This window comes from Lineus longissimus, chromosome 14, assembly GCF_910592395.1.
Source record: "Lineus longissimus chromosome 14, tnLinLong1.2, whole genome shotgun sequence".
Taxonomy (NCBI): Eukaryota; Metazoa; Nemertea; class Pilidiophora; order Heteronemertea; family Lineidae; genus Lineus; species Lineus longissimus.
The window spans coordinates 8,214,320-8,234,059 of record NC_088321.1 but is presented as its reverse complement, the minus strand read 5'-3'; the positions used below and the strand labels follow the sequence as shown (position 1 = coordinate 8,234,059).

General features: G+C 40.8%; 1 protein-coding gene across 5 annotated transcripts; it reads right to left on the bottom strand.

The window, feature by feature from the left end:
- LOC135498639 (uncharacterized) lies at positions 1-15,437 on the bottom strand. 5 transcript variants are annotated; one of them, XM_064789015.1, is made up of 19 exons: positions 15,351-15,437; positions 14,051-14,374; positions 13,354-13,468; positions 12,901-13,125; positions 12,318-12,452; positions 11,718-11,891; positions 11,344-11,439; positions 8,176-8,259; positions 7,717-7,897; positions 7,253-7,333; positions 6,689-6,760; positions 5,081-5,172; positions 4,020-4,717; positions 2,149-2,235; positions 1,843-1,911; positions 1,456-1,526; positions 1,218-1,301; positions 755-877; positions 1-452 (listed from the first exon to the last, which is right to left on the bottom strand). In XM_064789015.1, the coding sequence occupies exons 4-13, from the start codon at positions 13,024-13,026 to the stop codon at positions 4,580-4,582; spliced, it is 1,179 nt and encodes a 392-aa protein (XP_064645085.1). In that variant the 5' UTR covers positions 13,027-13,125; positions 13,354-13,468; positions 14,051-14,374; positions 15,351-15,437; the 3' UTR covers positions 1-452; positions 755-877; positions 1,218-1,301; positions 1,456-1,526; positions 1,843-1,911; positions 2,149-2,235; positions 4,020-4,579. The 5 variants fall into 5 exon arrangements, with proteins under 5 accessions (XP_064645085.1, XP_064645088.1, XP_064645087.1 ...); XM_064789018.1 differs by having other exon boundaries at positions 1,860-1,911; XM_064789017.1 differs by having other exon boundaries at positions 4,546-4,717.
- Positions 15,438-19,740: the final 4,303 nt, after the last annotated feature.

Genomic DNA, 19,740 nt, shown 5'->3' with positions numbered 1-19,740 from the left:
GTGGCATTGATACAGGACAGCACCCGAAACTCTCGGTTGACAACGGATGCATAGTTCTCATCACTGTATTGCTTAGCAGCGAACCTATTGACAGTGTGGCAGGCGGCTTTGTATATTTGGCAAGTGTCTCCAACTTTTAATACTTTCATCAGCTTTACATTGATGATAGGAACAATGACGTTGTCTATGTCACAGTCTGAATTGAAAAAGACGTTGCTAAAAACACTCTCTTCAACCTGCTTGGCAGCATATGACGACACTTGCTCCGCCATTCGAAAGTGGGTACAAATTTTGTGTCGTTCATTCCGCACTGAGGCCATGAATTGCACGTTGTTGTACTGTTCATATAAGTATTTATAGCGCCTGTCTGTCTACACAAGTTCATCTTTTAGCCTGTCACACTTGTCTTCAAGCTTTTCGTAGTCACTTCTCAGTTGTCTTAATTTGGAACTCTGAAAAGGCAAAGGAGCAGCTGTAACCACAACACCCAGGCTCTGCTCAACCAGTGTCCAAATTCTCTCTAGCATTGCCCAAAGCAGACATACATGTAAAGTATTAGGGGTGCTCCTGTATGGTGAGGTTTTAACATGCTAATCCCCACTTAGGCCACAGCACTGTAACTGGTCCAGCCTGATGATGTGCAAATAGTAATAAATGCATCTTGCATTTGAATCTATACTGATTTGTGGGAAGTTGTTATAACGCTGTGTTTAAACTTAAGTTTTTTTTAACAAGGCCAACTCTGTGAACTTACTTCTTGTGACGGACATTTTTCTGGTGACCTTCTCTCTGTGGAACTTTGCAGACATAACTTCCTTCTTTGAACAGTTATGGCTTCTTTTGTAAGAGTTGAACTACCAGTAGGCGCACCGTGTGACTGTAATAAAAGAAGATACTCATGAGAACAATAATAATTGTGTTCATGTCATACATAGCCTAGCCAGAACTTTGATCCTTGTCTTTACCAAATGTTTCATTTGGCCTCTATGTTTTTCGGGACTTAAATACCATATTTCATGTACTAAATGCCACAACAAATTTGTTTGAACAGCAAAACCTCATCATCATTGCATCTAGTATTGGTGTCGAACTCGTCAATGCCATCATCTTAGTTATTGAAGGAGACATACACCACTTTAAGTTGTTATTTACTCTAACGACCTCAAATTGAATTTCATCTAGTTACATGCTTTCTTGATAAAAATACAGGTACTTACGGCAAATTTTGATATCCATGCTTGTGTATATGCGCTAGCAGCACAATGACTCTTATTTGGTGAACTTGTTGACACTACAGCTTCCTGAAAATGAGATCATCGTCATTAATTCGTAGATGTAATAATGTTTGGCAATTGTTCAGATTTTCATACAGTTCATAAACCGTTAGAAATAATGGCAAGGACATCTCTGTCCTGATTATTACCAAGTCTTTCATTCTAAGAAATTTACACTTACATTTAACTGTTCCTGTGTTTCAGTATCTTTTTTCTGCAGTCATCCTGATGAGAAGAATCAGCAACAGGTGCCTAAAAGCATATATCAACATGCTCTTATTAATTCATATATCATGTCAACACTTTTGATGAACTGACTAATTGAGTCTGGTAGCTCAACAGAGTATAAGGAAATCCACACCTTTCGGAAATCTTTGCAATCCATGTTTTCCATGTTTCCATGTGCACAAAAAATTCTTAATTTTAGGTGTTTTTACTATAATAGAGATCTACATTAGTGGTTCCTCCATTCATTTGAAAATTTATAAATCTAACCTGATCTAAAACAACCCTTAGCAGCAGAGTATGGCCACAACATTTACTAGCTTTTGAAAATACAGATACTCACAGTAGGTTTCTGAGTACTTTCATTGTCCAGAAGGCTGCCATCTTGAAAAGAACAGCTAGCAACTTGATCCTGTAGTGTAAAAAGACAAAAAGATTGATTACCATGACCTACCACTACCATAACTGTATCTCTTGTTCAACTGAATAAACCGGCCTCCATCGATTAAAAGAATTCACATTGAAACAAAAGCGATTGGTGGTATAATCTAGTCAAAGAAATTAAGCATCACTGTATGAGAGTAAAGGGGAATACAAGTAAGGACAAGGAAAGGAATAAGTTCCCTCAAAAAAAATCATTGATTCTTACTTCAACTAATTGAGCCTTTTTTCTCATCTGTTTGTTCTTTCGTAACCTCTTTTTCTTTTCTGTCCCAGGAGAAGGGAGGGACCGACCCTATAGGAAAGGGAGGAATCAATCAATTATTCAGTTGCCATTTATACTTTTTACTTATACATTTTAAGCTTTCAATATTATCAAAATCTAGGTTGACGACGAGATTTTGCTGAAATAAATCAATATTTGTTGAACACGTAGGTGATTTTTTGATGCAATCATTTACTAAAAATTTTTAATCGTCTCAAATCAGACTGATTTTAAACTGGGGTAAAAGTTCTATTTATCATCTCTGTTGTACATTACACCTTGTGTCAGACAACAGCTTGTGACATTCTGAATTGGCTGACGGTCTTGTCGTGCGCCATTAAAAACTTTAGTTTCAGTTATGAGTCATGTATCAACCCCAATTATAGCTGGCACCACTAAATCGTAATACAATGTACATGTACCATGAGAAATGCTGCTATCTAGTCAATGGTGTGGCTTTAACTAGAGACACCAGTAACTTTGAAAATATCAACATTATTTCGAAAAAAATTCAGATTAACTAGTATGGAATCTCAAATGTATCATTGCTGATACATGAAGGTTTAACATTGTATCTAATTTGGATAAATTTATGATCAAATAATATAATTCGGGTATAAAAATAAATGAAATGGTCCAGGGACCATGTGCTCACCTGTGTCGAAGGGGAGGCTATGGAGTCAGTGATTCTGACATTGGTAAAGCTGTATATATCATTTTATGGTCAGACCAGCAATTGTCAATGATCCCTGTATGGTGCACATTATGTGCATTTGTAAATACAAGGTCTAATTTGGTGTGGTAATCAGTTGTTGACTTTTGGCCCCCTATTGGCCAAACCGTAAATCGTATGACGCCACGATTCAGTCTCTGAGTAAAGGTCACCCAAAGGTATATATGTACCAAGTTTGAGTTCAATAGCCTCAGCGGTTACAAAACGTGCCACCATTGACTAACAGCGGTGCCGTCGGCGAACTTTGACCTATCTTACCTTGAAAATTAGGTCAAATCAAAAACCCGGTGGATATGTGATGTCCCATTAGTAGAAGTACCTACCATATTTTTTTCAAATTTTTCGTACCAGTAATAAGGGAGAAAACGCATTTCTTCATTTTTTACCTTTAGCCCCCTGGTGGCCAAACCGTGAAACATATGAGACCGCGTTTTGGTCTCTGAGTAGTGGTCACCAAGGGGTACATGTGTACTAAGTTTCAGTTCAGTGGCTTTGGCGGTAACAAAACGTGCCACCCATGTCTAACGACGACGGACGACGGACGACGACGACGGACGCTGCGTGATGGTAAAGGCTCACAGGTGAGCCAAAAAACCTAGCATTTTCATGATTTATGACAGGATATATTGAGCTATTTATATGGGGCTACAAATACCCCGAACCAAAGGGCTACAAATACACCTTGGTCAGAAGTGTCTCTGAAAATTTACCTGTAATAATGACAATAAATGCCGCATACAACATTCTCCACACTCAATACTGATCACCTGAACCAAGTTTCAAATACATCAATGCTCTGTAAGTGTGGAAAATTCAGACCTGTAAAAAGTTCGATCCCAACTTTTTTTGTGCATGTGTCCGATTTGTTTACTTCTTATAGCCAAAGCTCTTACATAACATGTTGCATAATTCAAAACTAATTATGTTGTGATACTCAAGAGCCACCTCTTTCATATCCATGCTTGGGTTGGCTGAATTATTCCACGGTTACCGGAATATGAATCAAAAACATTGCCAGGGGGCTACAATTAGACCTGGGCTGCAAATACCCCATTTTACCTTATATACATTTTTTTTTTACCTTAAACATGAAGACCTCAAAAATTGTAGCTACAATCAATCAGATCCAAATAATCACTCTCCTGAACTGCAGTTAATCCCTCTTCTATCTCATGATCGTCCCCATCATCACCATGCTGCTCCTGCTCTTCCCCCAAACACTGCACCCTTTCAAGGAAGTCACTGACCTCTTCCTCAGGAAGGCCAAGTTCACTAGTGGTGATGCTTTGATGATTGTTAATGACAGATGCAATAAATGTCTGCCCAGGAAATGGCAATTCCACATTGCCCTTGCATGCCTCATAGAATTCATTGTGAAGTTCTTCTTTAGAAATTGCCTTAGCAACTACCATTTCCATCTGGCCCTGTGAGAGATAGTCCGATGTTGCACAGGCCAACAAAACTTGTTGTTGCTTCCGAAAGACGCGGTCAACATTGACCATCTTCTCCAACAACAAGCACCATTCCTCAAAAACTCGGGAGTGGTGGCAAAACAAGTCAACAGCTTGTTCTTTAAGGTAGAATGGCACACTATCATTAGGACCTACAATTGGTGCTTCTTCCTGCCTAAGTAATGTCCCTTCAACGCATCTTCGTAAACAAGTGACTCTGGTAAACTCTCATCCATGTCCTTTGTGTTGAAGATTTCCAACATCTTCTTAATATGCCGATTGGTTCTGTTGATGTTTTTCTGCAGTTTAATTGCAATAGCCTGGCCATCTGTAATGTGAGGGGATGAAGGATTTGAGATCAATTCTATAAATTCATCTATAGATTGAAGAATGGACATTGAAATGAAAGCCAAAATTGAACCAGCTGAATTTTCATCACTCAGGACCAGGAATTCAACATGGGGTCCAAAGCTAACAATGAAAAATAACACCAAGAGTGCCATATTTGAAATTAGATTTCCAGTCAAAGGTCATCTGGTCTTTGGGTTCATTACAACATTCAGAATGGAAGCGATTCACTGCAAACTTGCCACTGTTTATGATATAAGATAAAGAAAACAGACAATGCACTAGTTTATCGCCTCATCAACTGGTGAGCCAACAAAAAGGTTAAATGAATGTTTCTACGTACCGGCATAATTATTTCTTTACCATTTCGAGATGCAGCCCTCTCAACACTGTGTTTGTTGACAGAATGTAAGATACTGGCCTTGCTGGACAGATCTGAAATTTAAGTATATTTGCAGAGGTAACGGTTTTGCAAGTTTTGAATTACGAAACCAATTTCCACCACACTTGGTAGTTCATCTCGGTGGATGCCAGTTTGCCAATGGACTGACTTTTAATCTGATGACCTTTTGCTTTGAAATATCTCATCCTTGGTTGTTTGGCCTTGTTGATACCAGTGAGCAACTGGAGCTACAAAATAATTGACAAAATGTCATACTATGGCAAAAGGGCAAATTGCAACCAAACTTATGCACCGGACTCCACCTAACTTTTTACTGGCCCACTGATGCTATTTCCTAATAATAATGATGATGATGATGATGATAACTAGAATTCCGAAATTTGCTGGTAGCAAATTTGATAGTCCCCAGGTAGTCGTCATGTCAACCGAGTAGAAACCGAGTAACAAACTCGACTGTAGTCAAAGGAGGAAAGCGAGGAGGAAGCAGGAGGAAAGCGAGAACATTTTGCGCCGTCGTATTCCGATTTGACTGGTTAGTGGTGAAATCTGCTTTTACTTTTGCAAATTATTCGTTTTTCTAGTTCTAACGTTGTCTGAATTAAAGATGCTTTCCCAATGCTTGACTGGTCTGGCAAGAGGCATTGCCAGGAAAACGTGACGTCATTTTGGTCATTCTTCTTACCGCACGCCCTCCCTCTCCGTAAAACTTCCTGACGTGGTGTGAAGTGGGAGGGCGCACAATGGGAACCACACTGCCGCGATGTTAATAGTTCCTATTTATAGAATTCAGCGGCAGAGATTTTAAGCACGGTAAAAGTAGATTAACTCGGCTAATCTCAATGGATTTTACCCAGGAATGTTTTCAAGGCGAGAGAAACATCTGATTTAAGTACTGCGCTTATTAGATTTCATGTTCATGCCGAAGATTGGCCTAAAACGTGGACGAAAAGAGTGCATTATCGAGTGTTGGAGAGGTCACGTGATTGTACGAGACACCTGAGCGAAAACAATACTGACTCCAGCTCCCAGAGGGAGGAGCTGGAGTCATAAAAACGCATCTAAAGCATCGAAATATTCTGAGTTTTGAAAATGCGATAGTCCATGAATCGAATTGGGTTTCTTTATAATACCTCCATCGCCCCATCGCTCGACCAACTCCTGAGATGGAGAATAATGACGTCATTATGACGGGGCGGAGCTTATGCTAATGTATCAGCGTCTCGCCTCTGCGCATGTCACAGCGCATGTCAGATTGAATCGCGGCTTCGGCATGTTGGGAGAAGACGGTATCATATCTCAGCAAAAAATGCTTCAAAAATATCGAAATACTCAGGATTTTTAAAATACTTTTGCGATAGTCCATAGATGGAATTGGGTTTGGTGGTGTAAGGGTGATTGATTTCTGGTTTATTTAGCCGTTTTGCTGGACTACCGCAATAAATGTGTTAATTTGGTGGAAGAAAATAACAGTTTCGAGAATTCCAGTGATATCAATATAGTCCCCAGACGGGATCTGGGGCCTATAATGATATTAATAATGGGTCTTACCTCGTCTCAGTCGCTGACAACTAGCAGGAATCTGTGCCTCTGCAAGCCAGAGTTCTACCTGACTTTCTGACACTAAAAGAGATAAGGATACACTGTTATTGGAACAAAATAAGTGCACAGACATGCCGTTACTATTTGTGAAAATGTGCTTCAATGTGTTTGGATTGTGTAATGGCATGCACTTGGTAAATACTCACGGTTACTCAAATAAAATGAAATTTGCATCAGCATGCATATCACTGCATCGGCAAAAACAAGGCTTCAGATGTAAGCCCAGGAAAAAGGAAATTCTCTATTACTGAATGTTATCTTTGGTTGATCATAATGATCCACAAACACAACACAAAGTCTAAACTTGAACAGACATGAATGATTAGACTGCCAGGGATGAGAAAAGATGCTTTGACCCTCTTTATCAACTTTTACATGTTTCACTGATGCCAAGCTTGAATTATCCCCAGATGACTGACTGCTGAGAACTGATCTAAGGAGTCAGGCTTGTAATATGCTGCCACTGGTGTTTAGTGTGTTGCAGCTGCTGGAATAAGAGAGAAATGCACATACCTTCAAGGAGAGCTTTCAATTCCTTTTTTGTTGTTGACATTACATCCTCAGCTTTCGTCAGCTTTGACGCCAGATACGGACCTGGAAATTATAACAGATATATTCCAAGCACATACTTTGAATTTCAATAACATCCTTGTAGTACCTGATGGTAGATCACAGATATTTTTGGGTATTCAGAAGGATACAAAGAACACCACAAATTTTCATTTTGAGGAATCAAGTACTCAACAGTGCAATTGAAAAGTGATTGAATACTGCTACATGAAGAAGGATAAGCACATTACTTTGTCTTGTCAGTGCCAAGAAGAAGTTTATACTATCAGCTAAGCTAAAGGTCAACAGTTATGCATCCAATTAGATATAGCCTGACCACAAAACAGCCTAAAAGTTCCCATTCTAATTGAGGCTAAATGCCATCAACGCCACCTGAATACCACTCTGTGTAACTGTTTAAAACATACCGATCTTTGAGACCTTCTTGTTTGTGTAATAGATCATAGCATCATTAAGAACATCTATCCTGTGACTGGGGGTCATTTCTTTCGTTATCTTTGAGAAACTCCGCAAAAAGGACCACAGACATTCCAGTGTCTCACCGTCTGTTAACCCAACACCAACAACTCGCCGAGGACTGTACCTAACCTATAAAGAAATCAAAGAGCAGTGTCAGTTGAAGGTGTTGATCCAAAGCCCATTCAGTAATCAGTCTGCACATGTAAAAGAATGATAAACTCTGAAACAACACAGCTAGGGTGATGTCACTTGACTTACTCCTTCCAAAACCAAATGCAAATACAGTGGAGCGTGTGTTTGTTATGATACATGCGAAATATTACGCAACCAACCAGGATTATTTTCCATATACTGAGTGACCAAGGATGATCACTTTCCAAAAAAATATACTTTGTGAAACAACCTACCTTACAAGGTAACTTGTGGCCATAGCAGTGAAATATAAGAATTGCCAGCTTCAACCTATCTAAAAGACTACCAGAATCTGAACGCTGAAAAGGACAATGATTATTATTAGGGTAGGAAATTGTCAAACTAACATGAATGCAGGCTGATCCAACCATCTCTAGCCTGTGATGGGAACACCTTTTGATTCCAAGTTAAAGAGTTGATATAATTTGCATGCAAACCTTAATGAAATGGCCAGGGCCATTGTGCTCACCTCATGTGGAGGAAAGATGGATAAAGAGCATGGTATTGTGTCATGTAGTGTTAGGTTTGATGTAGGTCCAAGCAATTACAATTTCCCCAAAATGGCCAATTTACAGTACATTCGACCTCTGTGACCTTGAAAAGTAGGTCAAATCAAAGAAGACCCGGGTGACACATTGAATGGTTGTTAGAATTAGATGTACCTATGATATATAATTGGTGCCAATCGGGCAAGTCATTACTAGGAATAATGGCATTTTGAAGAATTTAGGATTTGGCCACCTCCCTGGAGGCCAAACGGCAAATCAGATCGCACCAAACTTCGGTACCTAAGATCACCTGACTAAGGGGTACATGTGTACTTAATTTGTGATCAATAGTCATTGCAGTTAAGAAACGTGCCATAGTTACGGCCTGACGGCGAATTTACGCCATTTGACCTCTGTGACCTTGACAAGAAGGTCAAATTAAAAACCTGTGTGACATATACTGTATGGTGGTTAGATGTACCCATGATATCAAATTGGTGGCAATCGAGCAAGAAGTTAAGGAATAATCACACTTTTAAGGTTTTTCGATTTTGCCCCCTGGTGGTCAAATGGTGAATCATATTGGACCAAACTTCGGTCCCTGAGATCACCTGACTAAGGGGTAAATGTGTACCAAATTTGGTATCAATAGTCATTGCAGTTTAGAAACGTGCCATCGTTACATCCTAACGGCCAATTTACACCATTTGACCTCTGTGACCTTGAAAAGGAGATCAAATCAAAAACCCGGAGGATATATGATGCACCTTTGCTAGAAGTACCTACCATATTTTTTTCAAAATTTCCCGACTACTATTAAGGGAGATATTGCATATTTTCACTTTTAACGTTTGGCCCCCTGGTGGCCAAACCATGAAACGAATCGGACCGAAACTTGGTCTCCAAGGTGTCATTACATAAGGGTACATGTGTACCAAGTTTCAACTCAATAGCTCTAACAGTTACGAAACGTGCCCTGCTAACGGACGACGGACGACGACGACGACGACGACGACGACGACGACGGACGACGGACGCCACGGTATGGGATAAGCTCACCTCTGCTAAGAGGTGAGCTAAAAATCAAGAAGCTAATTCTTATCCAAATATTGTATCGAAGAATGGGTTTTTGATCTGCCACTAGATGTATCTTCATAAAGCTTTATCAAAACACCATACAGAATGAAATGGCCAGGGCCATTGTGCTCACCTCATGTGGAGGAAAGATGGATAAAGAGCATGGTCTTGTGTCATGTAGTGTTAGGTTTGATGTAGGTCCAACCAATTACAATTTCCCCAAAATGGCCAATTTACAGTACATTCGACCTCTGTGACCTTGAAAAGTAGGTCAAATCAAAGAAGACCCGGGTGACACATTGAATGGATGTTAGAATTAGATGTACCTATGATATAAAATTGGTGCCAATCGGGCAAGTCATTACTAGGAATAATGGCATTTTGAAGAATTTAGGATTTGGCCCCCTCCCTGGAGGCCAAACGGCAAATCAGATCGCACCAAACTTCGGTACCTGAGATCACCTGACCAAGGGGTACATGTGTACTTAATTTGTGATCAATAGTCATTGCAGTTAAGAAACATGCCATAGTTACGGCCTGACGGCGAATTTACGCCATTTGACCTCTGTGACCTTGACAAGAAGGTCAAATTAAAAACCTGTGTGACATATACTGTATGGTGGTTAGATGTACCCATGATATCAAATTGGTGGCAATCGGGCAAGAAGTTAAGGAATAATCACATTTTTAAGGTTTTTGGATTTTGCCCCCTGGTGGTCAAGTGGTGAATCATATTGGACCAAACTTTGGTCCCTGAGATCACCTGACTAAGGGGTAAATGTGTACCAAATTTGGTATCAATAGTCATTGCAGTTTAGAAACGTGCCATCGTTACATCCTAACGGCTAATTTACACCATTTGACCTCGTGTGACCTTGAAAAGGAGGTCAAATCAAAAACCTGGAGGATATATGATGCACCTTTGCTAGAAGTACCTACCATATTTTTTTCAAAATTTCCCGACTACTATTAAGGGAGATATTGCATATTTTCACTTTTAACGTTTGGCCCCCTGGTGGCCAAACCATGAAATGAATCGGACCGAAACTTAGTCTCCCAGGTGTCATTACATAAGGGTACATGTGTACCAAGTTTCAACTCAATAGCTCTAACAGTTACGAAACGTGCCCTGCTAACGGACGACGGACGACGACGACGACGACGACGACGACGACGACGACGACGACGACGACGGACGACGGACGCCACGGTATGGGATAAGCTCACCTCTGCTAAGAGGTGAGCTAAAAAGGCAGCAACTGATTACTGAAATAGATGCCAGCCAAACTAGTTAGATCATTATGAATATGATAAGAACTAGGCCTATGCCAGGGGCATGATCTGCAACTGAATATTTACTGAAATTCTTACAGCAACTATCTGCAACAAAACAAACCCACAGCGTGTGCAGCAGGCAGCAATTTTTCAGTTTTAGTGATTGGGTTATTAAAGGTTAAAGGTTGAACAGTCAATAGGGATTGGTGTCAAAATATCTTCTTCTTCAGTGTTTGCTCTGCACTTGGAGGTGATTTTCTCCAGGGAGTATTCCTCCTCCAAGGCAGGATGATCATTTATACGTGACACTACGGTTATGCGCCAATTAGATAAAGGGAAAATAGTTGCACATCAAACACTCTTTCAGCTAAACCGTACTTGAAAATCACAACGCAAAACATTTCCGAACAGTCACATGTATGACAATATTTTTGAAATATCACTTTGATACAACACATCTTAGTCATATTGACTGAGGAAAACAGCAAATCAAACCGTTACCTCTCTCCATGTTTTAGGCTAAACATAATGACGGGCACTTACATGACGACATGCCGAACCAAAAACTGCTGTCTCATCCAATTTTTCGTATCGACTATTTGTCCTCAAAGTATTTCCACCCTTGAAATTGCTGCAAGCCTGAAGATTAAAAATGCAATAACAGTACAATGGAAAACAATGGTTATCATTCAATAAATGCCAATTTTAAACCACAATGAAAATAAATGTGGCACATAAAAAAACTGCAAACTTCATAATCTATTTAACAAGTGGAATCATGAAAATGGATAAAATCAGAACATTAAGTGCCAGTAATTTATTTGAAAGCGCATTGTGCGAACAAATACATTGAGAATAAGCTTCTAAGGCATTCAAAATGATGCTGACAATTAATAGGTTGATTAACACGATCTTACGTCGCCAGCTTTCTTCATGCTTCCGTTATGTTTTTGAACAAACTCATCAACCTCACTCTGATTAGAAAAGAAGTGACCCGCATGCTTCGGCTCGGAAAAACTGACACCAGACGACTTTTTCCGCACAAGCCCAAAGTTACCATCCATTGAAATTATCACTGGATAATCATCTTCCTGCAGTAAAAAAAAAACAAAAACATACTTTATCAAAATTGGACACTAAAATGATTTAGTCAAACAGACACAATATTTTTTATAAACACTTCTTGCAATCACAATCCTACACTTAGAAACAAGTTGTTACCCTAAATTCCCATCAGCAAAGGTCAGCAAAGGCCCATAGTGACACCCCAGGACAGGTCAAGTTCTTGTCATTTCTGTTGAATATCTTTTGTCTGCAGCCAATTTTGTTCAGGTGGGCCACCAAAACATATTCAATCTTTGACCAATAAACATGCCCCCATTATGGAGTCTTTAAAGGACCACCATTGGAATCATTACCACGTTGTTGGCTGAAGAGTCAACCTCAACTCCACAGTAGCAGTAACAGTGCATATACACAATGGACATCAAATAATAATGATTATCAGATAGTCTTACCATTGGACAAGCAGGACATACTGTTCCATCACCAAAATCAGGGCAGACATCACGGAGATAGTCACACTGGTATATGAAAGCCCTGTATTCCTCGAAGCTTTCATTTATCAGGACTCTGTAGATATTCTGGATTGCCTGTGAATTTAGAGAAATTTGAATAAAGATCAGCACTGGATATGCATCCGCCCAAGTCTGGTTTAAAGCCATAAAGGGGGATACAAAAGATTCGTTTTATTAAAATTAAAAGATTACTTTTGGCTCCAAGCCTCCAAAATTCAATCAGGCAAAAATAGTAAATTTCACAGCAGCGATTTCAATTTTATTAAATCTTATTGGAGGGACAAACAATAAACACTGTAGATAACAACTAGGGGTGGTCGCACAACAACGTTTCTGAGTCAGTGAGACATTGAGATACTATACAATACATGTATTCGAAGTAAACAATATCAATGCGATACATTGGTTTCTGTCAGTGGGGGACCACTTAGTTTTTATTAATTCCCTGGCCTTAGTCTTAGAGTCTCAGTGTAACCAATCTTTCTTTTTTTAAATTCATGACAAAGACATACAACCCACTTACCGGGTCTTCAAAATGAACATAAGGACTGTATAAGTGCTTGAACGCTTCACAGAAGTCCATGACAGGAATTGTTCCTTGAAGATATATTACCCGCCGCAAATCCATGAAGTGGAAATGAAAACACATGCATGGTTTCTTTGGAGACGAAGGCCACAGGTGATGACGTATCAGGGTAACAGACTGGTTCACAGAGGCAAAACCGGAAATTCAATCGATGATATCGTCCTGAAACAAAATGAGATAAGTCGAGATGAATGGAAGAATAAGTTACAAACTAAAAGCAGTCATTAGGCTTTTTTGGTTCTCTTCACAGGCTTGTTGCTACAGTACAAACAGCATTATGCATTAATGAAAACAATGAAAGAAGTTGGTTTCTTCAAAAATGGGAATAAAAGAGCTAAGGTACAACAAGTATTTAAGATTGTATCTAAGAGAGAAATTTTCAATGCAAACCTTTATCATCAACAACGACCAGGGGCCGTATAAATGCTGTAGAGCAGGAATGGGTATGTCTCCGGACAACTTTTTCACAACTACCCCTGGGTACAAATGAATTCCAAGTTCGAGCCTGCATAGAAAATGATTCAGATTGGAGGGTGATATATCAACCAAGCAAATCTGTGCATACCCAAATTGATTTATACATGAATGGACTAATCATCGTCCAGGGCTTTCACTATACGCTCCACAACTTGCTGTCCTGGGGATGGAAATTCACCAAGCAAGGGGGGCAAATGCCTTAATGGCCTCCCTTTTTACCTGAAAACTTTTTTGGTTTTTTATCGTCTCCTTTGTAAGGCCATCATGAAATCCAACTAAAGGATATTTGATCACCAGTTGGGGTTTTTCTTTCACTGCAAAAACTATTCTCTTCTAAATACATTGTATTTACATCCTACATGCATTATTGATCGACCAGTTTTGCCCTCAACTTGAAAATAATACAGTAACAACCATATAGCTGTTTCAGCAAAACTGAAGCATTGAGATTTGGCAGAACAACAATACATTTCTGAAGGAATTGATTAAATTGTTTTTGGTGTCCCGAAACACAATTACTGAAACTGAAATGTACGATACAAATACGTAGTTATCTGACATGCAGCAAAAAAGTTGCATTATGTCACAAAACACAGTATTAGACACTGACCTGCCATTTGTATCGTTGGTGAAACAATGTGTGTTTATGCACTTCTTCAACACAGCTGCCGCAAAGAAAGAAGCCAACATAACAGTCATCACATCGATACACGGATAACAATCGAACACTGCACGCTCCACAGTTCATACCAGGAACAAGCGACTCTTGGAAACTAGTGAACATTCCATCATGAATAGCATTCCAGTTCTCAAGCTGAGAAACTTTTTCTTGACCATATCTGCTTCTTTTCTTTGGCTGTGCAGTGCCCTCATTGTGACGAATCGAAGGAATTACTAACGAGAACGACTGGATGTTAGTTCCAAAACTTTGTTTCTGCAAAATAAAATATAATACAAAAATAAGTTCACTTTGTCATTGAATAAGCAATTCCCATAACACATGGTCCGACAGGTGCTGCCACCTTCACAAAGATGGACAATCTACGAGGTCACCAGAGAAGTCTCACATGGCACATTATGACTTTCAATCATGAAAAGTCCATAGTTCCCAACCAAGATCAGTACAAACAGTTTACCAGCTACCAGCATGGCATTAAAATATAACGGGAACTCACAAATATTACCCGAATATTACAAAAGAGACTTCGCCCTGGAACCAGTATCCAAGAATAGGGTAACCGGAAAAACGCCGACCGACCGACCGACCGACCGACTGACCGACTGACCGACCGACCGACCGACTGACCTGCCAACCTACCGTCATATGCAGTATCCCTTTCGCTTCTCTATAGCACATGTATCTGTGTAGTGCCCAGCGCAATGGACGTGATGGAGTCCGACGTGTCTGACAGCAGCATCTCCAGTCAATTATACCGGGAAAACGAGCCCACGCGGTAAGGAACTGATAACGATACTCTAAAGATATGCTTTGTCTACATGGTCGGTGGATATAAAAACATGATTTGGGCCTAGTATATGCACTGTAGTTTTTCTACTCGAGTGTCTCGACCGATGCAATGCATGAACTGCAACGCGCAACATGCATTTGTTGTCATTCGACCAGCTTACGTGCGCTTGTTTACAATTTCATTTCATATGACCTGCTATCGTGGATTGGATATATCACATTGACTTATGAGTAGGTTGGCAGGTCAGTCGGTCGGTCGGCGTTTTTCCGGTTACCCAAGAATAGGCCTAATGTATCAATACACACATCAGCGTGCAACCTGACCGAGACAAATCTAAATGATATCGATAGCCATCACTTTCAAGTGTGTTTCATGAGCCCTTTACTCAATATTGACCAACATGATAGGGCAAGGGGGATTCTTATACATTTTATCTTATACCTGGAGTTGCTCTCATCCAGTTTCTCACACAGAGAAAGGTCAAAACCCTCCAACGAAAGAAGAAGACAAATCCGCGAGGACCCTCTGAATCTAAAATGGCGAATGACGTAGTGATGTACCAGAGATGCAAGCGCGCGAAATACAAATGACGAAGTACCAGAATAAAGAGCGCCTTAATTAAAGTAATGATAAATGCGTGAAAAATACTGTGTTTCAGAACACTCATCAACTACAGTAGAACAACATTTATTTTGAAATCAATGAAGCTAGAGCTAAAACAAAATCAGGGAGAGGGATGAGATGATATGATAGGCAATTAAGTATATCATCAAGGAGAGTTTCAATCAGAAAAAATTATTCATGGATGGGTCGTTAAGTTTCATTTGAAAATTGCCAGGATACAGATTCAAAATACATGGATATTTTTTTAGTGAAACATGCGAATGACAGGTATCTCGAGAGGACTCAATGTTTGTATACTGGAGTGGAATATCCAACAAAGAATTGAAACCTGGTCAAAAATCATATATTAGAGTGTCAGCAATCAATTTTTTAGTAGAATATGATTATCATGAGTGGAGTAGTCGAAGAATTTTTTTTTCTTTCTGAATCCCAGTGAATGGAAAAAACAGCCTAGTTTAAGAATAGAAAGAACACATGCCCCCTCTTGTCAAGCAAATTACCTGTTTGTTCAATGTCAAGAAGATTCCCTTCTGGTTCATATGATGTTGTAGGACAGGGCTGCACATTGTCAGCACTGTTGTCAATACCAGGAATTACCATATGGGGTGCAGGAAATGGTACCTCAACTTGGTTATACTTTTCGTCTTCTAGGGTAAAAACAAAGTCTCTTATTTTCCTTGGCCATTCTTATGCTTTGGAATTAATTCCAGACAAACAAAAACATACGAGAGACCAATTTTATTTGATTATAGCTGATATATTAGTACATAGATCAGTAGCTTAGTGGCTAGAGCAGAGGCTCATAATAAGGATGTTACATTGTGCAACTTTTGGATTTAGACCACCACTGTTTCTTCATTTACATTCCATCGGTAAGACAATCACAATTATACCGACTTGCCGCTTTCTACCAAGGAGCATAAACGGTGCCAGGCCAATGTTTTCCCAAAGAAAGATGTTCAGCAACCACCCCAATCCTGGAGCACACATCACACCAGTGTCTTCGGAGGTGGAATCCAATGATGTCTGTCAGTCGGAAGATAAAATAGAATGCAGTGCATGCACCGCCATGCAGCATATACCGGTATTCTACTTCCACTCCAGCAGCTTCTGCGATCACCACAACTGCAGTAAACCGCAGGCCACGTAAAAACGACATTAGGTGTGGCTAAGGCCTATGCGGCAGCCTGCCCTGGCTGTCTATCAATCATGCTATGGCACTGCGCGCCACTGTTGTGGCCAATCCCATACAATGGGCGTACCATCATGGCATTGTCCAAAGTCTCCTTCTTCCGGATTAAGATGTGTTCTGCTTGAGGTCATTTGACTTGGCCAGTTTCGGCAATTTTTTCGAAAAGCCCTATGCCAATGGCCATGTGGCAATGGGAATGCACACGATGAATGCATGCACTTTGTACACACAGCTGGCTCTGAAAGCATGCGCCGACACGACACACGGAGGCCAACGCTACATACATAACAAGAGATCAGTATCGAAAAAGATTTCTTCTTACCTACTGCAAATGCTTAATAATCTATAACTGTTGATCCGTGATGATCAGAGCGAGGGCATGGTCGATCACGGAGGGATGAAGAACATTGATTTGCTGGTTACATCAGCTCCCCCATGTACGGATGCGTATTAGTGCCAAGTAAAAAAAAAGTTTTGGTATTAATGAAGAATGTTTTTAAATTACGTACGTACGAGATAGTATCACGTAATAACGCGATAATTCGCACTATTGCGTACGTACGTGATACTAACGCGTAATTACGAGATAACTATCACGTTATTACGCGATAACTAACGCGTAATTACGAGATAACTAACGCGTTATTACGCGATAACTAACACGCTATTACGCGATAACTAACACGTAATTACGCGATAACTAACACGTAATTACGAGATGATTAACACGTTATTACACGATAACTAACACGTAATAACGCGATAATTCACGCTACTGCGTACGTACGTGATACTAACGCGTAATTACGAGATAACTATCACGTTATTACGCGATAACTAACGCGTAATTACGAGATAACTTACGCGTTATTACGCGATAACTAACACGTTATTACGCGATAACTATCACGTTATTACGAGAAAACTATCACGTAATTATCACATAGTTATCTCGTAATTACGCGTTAGTATCATGTACGTACGCGATAGCGCGAATTATCGCGTTATTACGTGATACTCACTCGTACGTACGTGATAAAAAAACATTTTTTTTTTCATTTATGCCAGAATTTTTTTTTTCACTTGGCACTAATACGCTTCCGTACCCATGCGATTGGCATTGTATGTCAATCAGTGGAGTCAATCAGCAGAGCCGGCAAATGACGTAATCTCGCGAGACTAGTGTTCTTTAACTAACTGACGAGGGCGAGGCCAATTCCCGGACTAAAATAAGAACATTTTACTGCTGCACTCGAAACAGAGATGGACTTAATGTCAAAAAAATTTCTTCAAAACGAATTGCTTTGTAATATTTTGCGACCTACTTTTAAGCGCACGTTCGTTGATTCCGTATGTAGTGGGCAGGTCTGCCCAAAATAATGCAAATACATCACTTATCAGATTTAAATCCCGCCAAAAAAATAGAAAATCAAGATATTCAAGAAATTCTTGAAAAATGATGGCAGTACAATTATTGGCACAATTATTATTGAGCATACAGCTGCACCAGCGCGTGGATGGAGAGAATACCGAAACGACGGCGGAGGATCGGAGCCAAATCGTTGACAGCGGTAACAGAGAGACATAACCACACAACCTGCGCTGGGGAGATTGGAAAACACGTTGTTATTGTCGTCCTTATGGGTCTATGCCTGCGGGTCCCGCTGTAGGTCAGAAAGAGAGCCCCTCTTGGACAGTCATGACTCGTCTGGATTTTAAAACAGGCTTCACTCATCTTCAGCTTAAAAGAGATAGGGGACGGGAGGGGGAGACGACAGGACTATTTCTGGGACTGCTTTTATACTTATTCACAGACACGTTTGTGGCACCAGAACACTTCCACCCGCATCTACAGCCTCATTGCGGAGGGTACGTCAGACATATGATCAGGATGGTGATCCGGTCTCCTGGGCCCGGTCTGTCTGATGACACAAAATAAGGGTTGGGGTGAGGAAAAAACCCATCGAACCCGGATGAGTGGAGCGTTCCATCTTTTACAGGATAACATTTGATTATTGCCGCCACTAAACAATTGGGCGTGGCCGGCAGCGTCAGGCCAACAATGTCTGCAACACACTGGGCAGGGGCAGGGGCAGGGTTAATCAGCTCAACGACGCTACGTAACGTTTCCTACCCTCGCTTGATATGGATCTCGCGAGACTAGAGTGGGGCAGGGACAGGGGCAGGGGCAGGGGTAAAAAACTAATTTCATATTCCAGGTTGAAAACAGGGCCGTATTTACTAGATGGGGTGGGGGGTGTATAGTACCCCCAGGTATATGGCCCGGCTTAACCCGCCGTCCATGAGGGAATTCCTTTATGGCCCAGTGGTTGGCGCGTTGGCCCCAGAGTGGAAGTTAAGCAACGTTGAGCGCGGTCAACCTTTGGATCGGTGACCGGCGCGTACAATATATCTGGCAGACCTTCCCACGCGATGCGAGCTCTGGATTTGTAGTTCGGTACTGAGACGCATGAAGCGCTAAGTAGGATCGAGGACGATCCATCTCTGTCCGAAGGGGGGGAATGATGTGTAGTACCCCCAGGTATATGGCCCGGCTTAACCCGCCGTCCATGAGGAATTCCTTTATGGCCCAGTGGTTGGCGCGGTGGAAGTTAAGCAACGCTGAGCGCGGTCAACCTTTGGATCGGTGACCGGCGCGTACAATATAGGGGAGGGGGGGGGGGGGGGGGGGATTGACCTCAGGCATGGCCGACCGAGAAACGTGTTTGTCCTGAATATTAATGACTTTGTCTTGGTGTCTCAACCACTCCAAGAGATCATGCCCTTGTCCCATGACAAAAATATGACAAAAAATACGGACTCGAATGATGGGAGGACCACGCATCGCCCAGTGGCCCACCATGCAATCAATAAAAATCATGACGAGATAATGGCGAGATAATAACGTTTAAGAGCTAACAACATATCTCCGCGGCCGAGATATTTGCAGGCGCATACATTCATGTAGTGAAGCATCGTTAACAAGCGCTCAACAAAATATCTTGGGATATGAAG

Coding starts and splice junctions, on each gene's coding strand:
- LOC135498639 (XM_064789015.1), bottom strand. CDS start 13,026: ATGTGTTTTCATTTCCACTTCATGGATTTGCGGCGGGTAATATATCTT. Junction 7,898..8,175: donor GCCACAAGTTACCTTGTAAG/GTAGGTTGTTTC, acceptor ATTTCTTTATAG/GTTAGGTACAGTCCTCGGCG. Junction 5,173..6,688: donor TTGTCAGCGACTGAGACGAG/GTAAGACCCATT, acceptor CTTAAATTTCAG/ATCTGTCCAGCAAGGCCAGT.